General features: G+C 36.1%; 1 protein-coding gene across 2 annotated transcripts in view; it reads left to right on the top strand.

Annotated features, from left to right (window-relative positions):
• The window catches only part of Ttc26 (tetratricopeptide repeat domain 26), a 61,310-nt gene extending 52,885 nt beyond the window's left edge, over window positions 1-8,425 (top strand). The window contains exons 11-12 of one of the 2 annotated variants that reach the window (XM_081732280.1): window positions 2,054-2,294; window positions 7,989-8,425. In XM_081732280.1, coding sequence (XP_081588406.1) covers window positions 2,054-2,294; window positions 7,989-8,100 — 353 coding nt within the window. In that variant the 3' untranslated portion in view covers window positions 8,101-8,425. The remainder of the gene's footprint in view (window positions 1-2,053; window positions 2,295-7,988) is intronic. The other variant, XM_081732281.1, reaches the window with a different exon arrangement.
• The last annotated feature ends 4,450 nt before the right edge of the window (window positions 8,426-12,875 follow it).

Below are 12,875 nucleotides of genomic sequence, written 5' to 3'. Positions count from 1 at the left end.
TTGGGTTAGGCCTGAAAACGAAACATTCGAAATGTGATGTTTCGATCTTTGTAGAATAATTGCTGTCCTGTTATCAAGTGGTTGTTTCGTAGCTAAAGCAAAAAGTGATCAAGATTTATGTGATTAAGACAGATTGTACACTAAGGGATAAAAGTTCTTTCATTGGTAAAATTTATTTTGGGAATAATGGTGGTATAGCTGGAACGCACAGAAAATTATATTCTTTTTAATTTACCGAAAACTACTCAAATTGTTCTTCCATTCTAAAGTTAGTTACGAAACTAATTTCATCAAACGGAAAGAACTTTTGTTGCTGACTGTATGTGCTTTCTTCTACTGCTCGTTGGTTGGATGAGAGGTGGCCGTCGAATAGGAGTTCGAAATACATTACCTTATGAGATTGCACATTGGTTTCTAACTAAAATGATCATGAATGGCGTTGGCCGTTGAGAGAAGTTCGCCTGTATATAATTGTTCACGTTATGTTTCCTGAGCTTTCCCTGCTGGTTTAGTGGCATTTCTTGGAGAGAGGACACAAGAAATTTAATTTTTGCAGTCATTCGCTTTCATTAATCATCCGTCTACTTTAGCTTAAAGATAACTGTGGGACGTTAAACTAAAAAAAAAAAACAAACAAAAAAAAAAAAAAAACATTTCATTCGTGTTTCTAGCTGCGTACAAAAGGTTAGGCAAGAACTGCACATAAGTGTTGCAGATAATCCAGAAGTAGAGAGTAGAGGACCTGTTCTGAATTAATTCCCTATAGAAGCAGGGGTAAAAGTAGGTCTGAAAAGGTAGGGGAATGGTAGGTAGCGGCATGTTGTCACTGTCCCCCTGTCTATCTTTGTCCATTGTAATTTTTTAGGAACTAGGGGGAGATGGAGATGGGAAGACGGCGTCTCCCTGCGTTTCCCCGCACTTTTACCCCCTGTATAGGCAGTTAATTTATTGCAGTTAATGTATATGGTTATAAGTATATGTAGTTAATGTATTGGTCCACGTCTCATAGCTTGTAAACGAACATTAAACTTCAATTAAGCAATGAAGAACCATTTTATTTATTTGCCTGTTTCATTAGCTTACAATTCACGAGAAATTCTCATATAATCATTACAGTTGTCAATAAAATACATACAATATTATCAGGTAGCAGAAGGTATGCATAATATTGTACCCATGCATCTATCTAAATACAAAACTATAAAATAAGAAATATTAAGTACGTAAACATGATCACTTACATCGTAATTAGGTAACCGTTTTTTAACACATCTGGTCTGTAAACAGGGGTAAGTATCTGTTACCAACTCTTCATTTAATAAATTATTTACCTATTCTTTAATAGTATAATAGCATTTTACAGCAAGTTGGTTAAATAACTTCTTCGGAAAACGGTAACATTAGTCATATTCTGTAAGTACATAGGAAGTTTATTGTAGAACCTATCACAATTCATTTACACAGTTTTGCTTATATTAGCATATTTTTAATGCATCACAAGTATGTCACTACCTTTCTTGTATTATGGTTATGAACATTTTTGTTAAAAGTAAAAACTTGCCTGTTTTTCACGATAAAAAAAAGAATAGTTTTATAAATCTATAAACTACAAAATGTTAAAATTTTTGTTTCTATGAAAACCTTTTTATATCTCGATTTTGTGGCTAATCGAAAAAAATTATTCTAATCCCTTTCCTTTCCAGTCGGAAAGCATTTAAACTAGTTTCAGCAGTTCCCAGTGTATTATTCCGAAGCTAATTACTGAATTAAACTTGGCGTAATAAAAGCTAAGCGTGCTTCTCTCGATACAGTATCAGAAGTTTATATAAAGCAAAACATATGCTACTTAGCTTCTTGTTTAAAGTGGAGATATGAGCAGACCATGAAAGATCGTAATCAAGATGGGATTGCTGACTTTCAAGTTTCAGCATATTGGACCATAGGCTTCTTCTTACCTTTTAGTGTAAAATATATATCTGGATTATATCTATTTGAAATTTAGGCTAAAGAGAGATTATATACACTGAAATCGATTTTCTTTTTTTGTTTGTAGTTATCATGAACAAGAAAGCTCAGCAGGCGTGGGAGTTGTATCTGAAGATGGAGACGTCAGGAGAATCGTTCAGCCTACTGCAGTTGATAGCCAATGACTGTTACAAAATGGGCCAATTCTTCTACGCAGCCAGAGCCTTTGATATGCTTGAGCGACTGGATCCCAACCCAGAGTATTGGGAAGGCAAACGAGGCGCTTGTGTTGGAGTCTTTCAAATGATTATTGCTGGACAAGAATCTAAGTGAGTAGCGTCGTATTTGGTGTCACTTTATGCAACAGTACTCTACATTCTCTACCAGACAGTTCTGTTTTCACAGGGGACAGTCACGATTTTATTGAGGCAGTTCCTTCATCCGTATTGTAAAACCAAAACATCTCAGTCTGTGCGTAACTTTAATTCTTAATAGTTAACAGACACGCTAATACAGGGATGATCAGAAAGTACGGTTACAAAGCCTGCAAGTGAATCGTGTATATATCCAAGACAGCAATTTAAACTTGCTGCAAGGTTGCACCAAACTTGCCGTTGCAGGTCAATTGACTTGCCGCAAGCTCTAATATGCAAGTCAATGTGCTTGTTGCAAGCTTATGTAAAGCTAGTTAGTTACATCAGGGCAAGGTTTGCTGTAAGCTTGCCTTCACAAAAGAAACGCAAGTCAAATTGTCTCAAACTCAAGCCAAGTATAAGCGAAACTCATCAATGGCAAGCCTGATTAAGCTAAATGCAAGCTAGCGAAAGAGACGCCAAACAAGCCATATGCAAGCTTGCGGCAAGCGAATTTAGATAAAACATAAAACAGTAAGAAATCCGTAAATATCGATCGTCTGACTAAATCCATACCACAATCCTTGATCACATCACAAATATCAATAACATATACATTTTCCCTCAGCGTGTCCAATAATTGAAGCAAAAGCACAGCCGTGAAAACATCCACGACTCCGCTCTACTTCTACAAAAAATGAAAATAATCATAACGATTTTGTTGTGATAAGCAACACGGTGTTGCTTCTTATCAATATCTTGCTATATTAGCCGCGAGTACTTGAAATTTGTAACATTTTATATTAAAACACAGAAAAATGTTTAAACTTTAAACACAGCATTCAGATAAAGTTTATACTGTAAGTTAAACTTTAAGTTCATATTAAAATATCTGCAACATTTCTGTATTCTTTCGCGAAATAAGTAGGCTCAAATCTGCTGCCATATATGTTCACATTTATGATTTATACATAAATACCACAATTCGTTATGCCTCATGGTTACCGAGATATGAGGAAATAAAGAGCGACATTATAGGTACGTGGGACTAGAGTACTAGACGGCACAATTAAAAAAATAATAATAATAAAATTTTTGTCTTTTATTGAATGTGAATACTAAAAGACGCTAAGAACGCGAACACTACCTTGGTGCTGAAAGTTAAGAGGTCAGCGTCACGTAGTTTTTGAGAAGAACTGAAAATCGAACGCGCGCTGGCTTTTTACTTCAATTTAGAGATAGACGTCTCGCAAGTGAAGCTTGGGTTGCCTGCACTACAGCTTGCGCTAAACAAAAATAAGCTTTTGTGTATAAGCGAAAGCGAAATAAAAGCGATAGGCAAGCTTGCGACAAGCAAGCTTGCTGTCTGTGATTATTTCATACGACTAATACAACCAACATATAGTACATACATTAGGTTATTTTTCAACATAGTCTCCATATCGGTTGTGAGTTTGAAGATTTTGTCCTGATACAAATCCTGACCTTGCGCGTTCAGCCACGTTGTCACAAAGTGTTTTACCTCCTCTTCTGAAGCGAAGCAGAATAGCATGCACAATGTGAGAAACGCTTCCGAACGACATTCCTCATTCTACCATCAGATGCCATAACGTGATTCTCCTGTTGTCCTAAATCAGTTCCTCCACGCAAGCTGTGTTCAAGTTCATTGATGCCGTGCTAGGTTGGCCAGTGCGCTTCTCGTCGGTGATGTTTTCTCTACCAGCTGCAAACCTTCGACACCATTCTGCGACATTCTGACGAGGCATTACAGTCTCTCCGTAAACCTCTACCAGCTGCCGGTGAATTTCAGCCGCTGTTACATGTTTCGCTCACATAAATCGAATAAGTAAGCGGACTTCTTCGTGAGATCTGTTTTCCAAACAAGTCGCCATTTGCGTTTACCCATAACTAGCGCCGAAGGTGGCAAGTGACTGAATTAAAATTACAACACTCTCCTCATTCCTCAATAACACACGAGACTCCAGAAATATCGGCCATGTAACGTAGTTTTTGATCCTCCCTCGTAAATATCTCTGCCGGTGCTGCCTGATGCCACTAGATGATGCCAGCTATGCTATTATGTGATACTTCTGTACTCAATTATTTAAATCAACACAATATTGTGCAGAGGCGGCTCATCAGGAACGTCACATCAATAAAGAGTTTTATCGGCTCAAACTAAAGAAATGGGGGGCGCGGTGGCTCAGTGGTAGAGCGTTCACCTCCGGTGCTTGGGGTCTCTGGTTCGATCCCAGCTCGCGCCGTGTGGACTTTGTGGTGACAAACAGCGTGCTCGTGGGTTTTCTCGGGGCTCTCCCATTTCCTCCCACTTTCTTCATTCCACAATTTCACTCATCTCTCATCATCACCGTCTCCTTTAGCCTAACCAGCATAAGCGTGGGACGTAAAACTTAACGACTTCATTTCATTTTTTCAAACTAAAGAAATAAACTTGCTTAATGTACACGGACTAATTGCAACAATTAGTATATTAGGTAACTCTTCTCCTCTTATATTATAGTGATAAAATAATTTTGTACACCTGTGACTTCCCTCACGAGCCACTTCTGCATGTAAGAAAGACCTTGAATACTTGCCTAAATATGGTAAGAGTTTGGAGTAGCTGGTGTGCAAACTAGATAGTAAATAAATAATTAAATACATTTGTTAAATGTAAACAATAGGAGCTTTTAATTAGGCATAATTTTAATCTATAATCAAGTATAGAAATAGGAGAGAAAGAAAAAGAACAGGTGACTAGTTTTCGATACGTGGATAGTATTAAAGAAGCTTAAGGAAGAAAAGTCTATTTTTTTGGGCACCTTGAATACAGAGTGAAGAAAAAGATTTATAAAATGCTTCATGTAGTGTACTGTACTGTATTGGACAGAAACGTGAACATTACGCAAACCTTGAATATGAACATTAAAAATGATGGAAAAAAAAAAGACACGAAGCTTTCGAAATGTGTGTGTGGAGAAGAATGGAGAGAATAAGCTGGGTCGAGCTCAAAACGAATGAGAACGTGTTAGAAGTAACAGGGAAGAAAGAACAATTTTACATGTAATTGAAAAGAGAAAGAGAATGTGGTTTGGACATTGGCTGAAAAGAAACTGTATCCTGAGGAACATGCTAGAGGGTGTGGTAGTAGAAAACATGGAGGGAGCGAGGGATGTAGTTAATGGATAGTATCAAAATGCAAAATTCGTACTCGAAGACGAGAATCGGGGTTCGTGGGAACTTTTCAGTTGTAGCAAGTGACGTGCCAATACCTATGGTAATGAAGATGATTTACAGCTTGCAAGGAACCGCTACTGTTAATTGCATGAAACAGAAATGTAGGACGCAGGATAATATTGGGTATATCTATTCAAGAAAAAATTTGTATGGCAAGTGCCATAACAGCCTAGCAATTTTGTTAAGATTAAGTAAACCTACCTATTAATAAATGACCTCTTTGTCAATACTGACAAATACAGGGTGTCCAATATACAATATAACCCGGAGTTTGAGATAGTAAAATTTTTGAACCTGAAGCGATACACAAATAATGGTTATACTAAAATGAAGCTTTGTTCAAGCATATATTTTTAAACTAGGAAGCAACGATTGAAGTACACTAGAAACCGCATAATGTTGCCAGATGTAACTGATGGTGTTTTATATATATATATATATATATATATATATATATATATATATATATATATATATATATATATAACAAAACATGTAAATTGACTCATAACTCATACGTATGGATGTTCTGTTGTTAATTTTCAGTTTGTTTAGTTGGAGTAGCTTGGAAAATGTGGAGCAGAAAAAAGAATTTTTCATTTCCGCCAATAACTAATCGGACAAAGCCTCTGTAAGCAGGGAGGAACACTGCTATTCATTTCTATGGGGCTATTTAAAGCAAGAGGTATACAAGAACAAGACCTGGAAACGAACATTCGCAGTGTCATTGAGAACATTAACAATTTTTCTCTTCGTAAAGTTCCTGTCAACATCGTGCAACGTGTGAACCAGTGCTCGAATCAAAACAGGAGCACTTCCAGCATCGCTGTAGAAGTGATAACTCGTTTCGTGATAGTAGCAGTCTTGCCGGGTGCATGTAAGTAAAAGTTTTATCATGATAATTTGAAAGTTTCTTTTTCGTTGTTTTCAGGAATTGCATAACGTAGGCAGATCCTTAACACGCCTTTTGATGCACTGAAACATTAGCAATGTTGCCAAATCAGTGTTTTAATTTATGAAAACTACGATTTCCCTAGTTCTCCCTTACAGAGGCTTTGTCCGATTAGTTATTGGCGGAAATGAAAAATTCTTTTTTCTACTCCATAGTTTCCAAGCTACTCCAACTAAACAAACTGAAAATTAACGACAGAACATTCATACGTATGAGTTATGAGTCAATTTACGTGCTTTGTAAATATATATATATATATACAGTGGCGGATCCAGGATATGATCAAGGGAGGGGCTAAACCATAATTTGCCGTTTTATCCAGTGTAAAGCTGAATTGAAGCCCATTTTATCCAGTGTAAACCTGAGCGTCAAGGGGGGGTTATAGCCCCGTAGCCCCCCCTTAGATCCGCCCTTGTATATATATATATATATATATATATATATATATATATATATATATATATATATTACATCTTCGGTTACAACTGGCAACACTATGTGGTTCCTACTGTACTTCAATCGTTGCTTCCTAGTTTAAAACTATATGCATGAACAAAGCTTCATTTTGGTATAACCATTATTTGTGTATAGATTCAGGTTCAAAAATTCTACTATCCCAAACTCCGGGTTGCATTGTATATTGGACACCCTGTATATTTCGGAACAATAAGTGAAATTTTCCTAAAATATGATCTTCTATCACTTCAGGCTGAAATATGACCATTTATATTACCAATAAAAACGTATTTTTGTGTAGAAAAGATTCAGAAATGTGTTTATATTTAATTAGATATATTTTTTAAAAAAATATGAGGATATAAGTATGACACGTCACAGAAATCTGAGCCTTAATGATAAGGCATAAATTATTAATTAATTGTTGCTAATGTAATATTTAAGCTCATAGATTTAATTCATACACGGGTAGAATGTATTTCGAACATAGGCACTCCGAGCAGCGTGCGGAGATCTGTCAATTCTACTTCCGTTAATAAATAAATAAATAAATAAAATATAAAAAAAAACAAACTGTCTTTCCTTTCATAACCCTGCTGCAAGACATTACCCACTTTTCAGTCGATACTATGAAACCAATAAACGAAGGCAAAATGTTACGTTACGGAATTTAAATTCTTTTTGCAGTAACACCTTAACTTTCTCGAAATATAAAGGATTAATTATTGTTATGCGAAAACCATAAATTTTTAATGCTTGTGTGTTGAGAATCTTGAATATTTCCGCCGATGTTAGTGGGAAACAGAAATTGTGAAAGTATCTTTGGGATAAAAATTAGTATATAAACATAGTTGTTAAGATCCAAAATACCTTTAATTTTTGCAATGATTGAAATTAAATCTGTTGGCTTTGGTAATGTTATTTGCGCTATTTTCCGACTTGTTTACATTCATTCCTCTGCTCGGCGAACGATATATGGAAAATGTAGCAATTCCGAATAAATGAAACTACTTCTTGTTTTTCAGGGAAGTGCTGAGTGATATCATCCAGCTGCTGAGAAACACAGCAAAGCCTCAGGTGGAGCAGATAATTCGAGTGATGAAGCGATGGGCCAAAGAAAACAGAATTAATATTTAAGCTGGCCATAATCTTATAGTTAACTCATCCGTCCATAATAACTTCGTTTAACGAGTATTGTTGCACTGGAGATAACTACATACCGTGTATGTGGTTCCTTTTCTTGGAGATTCTAGTCATTGTTTTATTCCATTGTAACGATAATGTACCGTTTTCGACTAATCGTGTGTGAATGTATATAACTTTTGTTTATATAAACTTAAAATATTGAACAAAGAGACTGTACTATAGCATTTTTATTTTTTTAGTAATTGCACAAGAAAAAATAAGAAAATATATTTTCCTTTTGTTTTGAACAAATAAACTTATTAAAATGAAATGATCTCACTTGTGTATTTATTTGCTTCAGTTTAATAATTTTCCAATATTTGTTTCACTTTTCATCTCAGCGAGAAAGTATTGATAACTCATAAGAGGCTTTATACGTGTAAGAATGACAAAATAAAATTGAATTATCTGAATTAGAATGTAGTAAATGGAATGAGGAAATGTCATGTATTATGTGAAGAGGAGAACAATACTAGAAAAAATTAAAAAGAGGAGAATAAACTGGTGAGGCAATATCTAACAACTATTTTTTTAAGCGTGATGAAAATACCGTGAAAGGAAAACGAGGGAGATATAGTGTAATTATGGATCCTATAGTGTAATTGTGGATAGTATTCTTCTTCTTCTTCTTCTCGTGTCAGACATCTTTCGAATGGTTTGACGCAGTTTCTTATTCTTTCGTATTCTGAGCCAGCCTTTTCATTTCCATCCACTTCCTTTTCTTCCACACATCTTTTATTCTTTGGCTGGTATACTTCAATTGCAGCTCATCTCTAAGTATTCCGTCCATAGCTGATTCCATGATACTTCCATGTTTCGTGATGTGTCCAATCATCAAAGCTTGAGAAATCTTGCTTGCAAGTACTGGCTAGCAAAAAAAAAAAAAAAAAAAAAAAAAAAAAAAAAAAAAAAAAAAAAAAAAAAAAAAACTAGGCACACCATTTTGCAGTCAGTGTTTATACAAATAAAAAAAATCACTTTGCGATACAGTAAACTTATCAATACATTTTTTAAATTTTGTTTGCTTATTCTTATTTCTCTCTTACAAATAAAAAAAGAATGACACCTGCTGTTAATTGTTGAACTTCCTGTGGATATGTCCAGCTATATGATGGCCACTGCTTTTGAAATACCACTGATCGATAGACTTCTTTGGGTCAAATAATTCAAGGTGAGGTCTATTTAGATTTATGACCATCAGCAAATCCAAATTAGAACTTTCTAGTGATGAACGTAGTATCGTTTTGATTAAATTCATGTTGTGCTGAAACTTCTTTCACAACTGGTGGAAACTTACAACACAAATTATACTTAACAGTTTTGAAAGCAAAGCGAACCTGTCTTTGTGTCGCACTGTCTTCTGCAGAAGTTCGGGAAGACGAAAGTTTTTTGAACGTGTATCACTGGCTTAAACTATCCTTAACCAGTTCATCTTCTTACATTTTTTTGTTCGTTGTATGGAATAAAACACGTTGTTGATTGATCGGACTTGACTCACCAAACTTAAAAAAGTGCTCGCCACTGGCGAGGAGGCGAGTGGATTTTTCAAGCCCTGCAAAACATCCTTTTTTTAAAAAAAATAAAATATATATTCAGTGTACTCCTCTTTTCCCCTATCATTTCCAATTCTCTTTCGTTCGATACCTTAGCGATGCCTCTAAATTTTCAACATCCTCTTACAGTTTGTGAAGTTAGATGGGAAGTTAATAGAGTCTTGAACAGCGAATGATATAGAATGTTTTTCTCAGGTAATGAAAAGGGTGGTCATAATGATATAGGAATAATTGTTAGTAAGCGCTTAAAAGAGAAGGTAGTGAAAGTAGAATGTGTTGATGATAGTTATGGTCTTAAGACTTAAAGAAAAAAAAAAAGATCTAGAGATACAGACATAAGTACCGACGACTTCGCATATCGTACTTGCGGGCTACTTGGACCCATAACAAAAACTCGTTTGAACTCCAATATACAATGCAATGTTGAGTGAGTTCAGTTTGATCCGTTAGATGGGATCATAATGCAGGGGTACTCACATTGAAACTAGTTCTGTGGTGGGCTACGATTGAGCAGCATTGGTGAGAAAGGCAGTTGACGAAAGGAGTGTTTTTATTGGGCGCCAAACTTTTATGAGTGGATGCAATTTGCAAGGAAGAGGATCCAATGGTAAGTAAACACGTAAGTGATTATATATAGGTTACTGAAAGTGACATGGTAAATTTTCTCATATACAGTAAGGTGTGTGCGTAATTGCATTATGAAGTGTGTACACATCCAACGGCGCCGACTTCCCAAAATTTATGTGGGTGCATATCAATAGCGGGACGTGTTATATGTTTTCAGAGGAGTCACGATACTTTTTTGATTGATTTCCTTTTAGCTAAAATCTTCACAATATAATTCCATTTTTGATTGTGGGAACTGCCTTTTGACTAGGTCAGAGACAGGCAAAGAAGGGGGGAGTGTGTTGCTTGGTTACCTTTGCACAAACATTTGAATTTAGTTCTAAGAGGTTAGAAATTTTGACTTCCATTTCAATGTTTTAATTGCTTATTATTTTGTAATAATGCCAAGTGAGAAATATCTATTTTATTTTGTTTCTATCACCCTAAAAGTCTTGTGGGTGCAGCACACCCACAAGATCATTTGTGTAGGTGCTGGAACCCCGGAGCACCCACGTAGTCGGCGTGCATGTACACATCACCTGGAAAAGAGGGCTACTTTGTTCCACCCCATCCTTTGTTATCTAATGCAACATGGAGGCCTGTTATCACATGTCACACAAGTAAGGATTTCTTCATTATTTCCTTACAGATAAAGGTACATAATGGTATATCAATATAAAAGATTGCCTGGAAGTCGAAAATATACTGATTTTACATAACAGCAGCTTGAAGAATGTTTAGCAGCAATTCGGCCGGGGAAAATATCGCAAAGAGAAGCCGAAGTTCACTTCAAGATAAGTTGTTCCAACACAAAAAGAAGATTGAAGAAGAGATCAAGGCAGAATCCGGGCTATTCGAAAGTGTTCACTGAAGAAGATGAATTATCCTTCGCTAGTAATCTTGACAAAATCTGTGACTTCGGATTTCTCGTTGATGAACATGGTTTCAGATTTATTTGAAGTCCTATTTGCCCTGCGTGGCAGAACTGTCGTTGCTTTCAAAGATAATCTTCCGATCGAGATTGAGTCAAGTTATTTTTCAAACGGCACCCCTAGTTAACGACAATATGTCTAATACCTTATTTGATAGTACTTCTTAACATGTTCTCTTTGTGTTTTACAATAAATGAAATGTTTTACTTGGAACACCTACTTCCTACTTAGTCCCAGAACAGATTTCAGTGGTTTTCTGTAGGAAAATGTGGGGGATCTGTTCAAGTAGCCCAAACGCGAGTCTTACTTGGACTTTATATATATATATATATATATATATATATATATATATATATATATATATATATATATATACAAAAATCGCCTGTTTCCAATATATGGAACTAAATCTGTCCTTGATATGTACATTAAATTTAATGAATGTAGTTTTATTTTAATATGGGTTATGACAATAACTTTCGAGTTTTCGTGGATGAATACAGTACAAAAGAACGAATTTATTGCAAAAGTGGGTCCAACTAGCCCGCATTTATGGTACATCTCGAGAAGTAGAGGAAAATTATGAGAAAATAGAAGAAATTTTAGACAGGGAGAAGAGAGGTTCATGTGTAATTGTACTGGGAGATTTCAACGCAGTTGTGGGAGAAGAACAGGAAATACTGTCGCAAGCAAATATGATTTAGGCGAAAGGAATGAAAGGGGGGAGAGAGTGTAGACAGAATTCACTAGGTGAGTTGAGTTGATTTTGAGTTTAACGTCCCTTTGAGCAGGAGACCTATATGGGGGCTATATGAGAGGGGACCTGCTGGTTAACGTGGAATCCGAACCACATGAACTTCCGTCGGGAATCGAACCCAGATCTCCCACGCCAAAGGCGTGTATGCTAAGCGCTTAGCCACGAAGGAGCTCAGAATTCACTAGTAATCGAGCATACGTGGTTCAGTCAGCACAGAAGATATACATGGAAATTCCCAATAGACAGTCGAAGATATCAGATAGACTATGTTATGATCCAGGGCAAGTATCGGAATAGCTTGAAGAACGCGAGGTTTCTCCCCGGGGCCGACATTTTCTCTGATCATAATCTTATGATGGCCAAAGTGTATATTTAACTGGAAAATGTAGACAGAAGAAAAATAGGCAACGAAAGGTTGAATACGGAAAAGTTTAAAAACGAGGAAGTAAGAAATTTTTTCGTTGAAAAATCCAAAGAAAAATACTCAACTGAGGGAAACAGAGATGCAAGTAGTAACAGACGGTGGGAAATATTAAACTTTGCATATAGCAGGCTGCAGAAGTGATAGGTTACCGTCAACACAAAACGACTAAGAAACCATGGATTACAGATCATACGTTGTGGAAAATGAGGGAAAGCAAAAAAGTGGAAACAGGTTGATACAAAAGGGGGCAAAACAAATCCTAAAGACGATCAAGACACCGATGGCTAAGCAATCGAACTCAGACAAATATGAGCATTATAGAACTATTAATCTTATACAGTATCTCGTGCAGCAAAAATTTCACTTTGAATTCTGAAGAGGGGGTTGTATGGAAGATCAAATGAAAAAGCTGTGGAATAGTTCGGGTTCAGGAGAGGTAAGGATACAAGAGATGT

The sequence above is a fragment of the Thermobia domestica genome, chromosome 11 (assembly GCF_964235325.1).
Source record: "Thermobia domestica chromosome 11, izTheDome1.hap1.1, whole genome shotgun sequence".
NCBI classification, from domain to species: Eukaryota; Metazoa; Arthropoda; class Insecta; order Zygentoma; family Lepismatidae; genus Thermobia; species Thermobia domestica.
The sequence above is the reverse complement of the archived record's forward strand: the minus strand, read 5'-3'. Positions and strand labels throughout refer to the sequence as shown.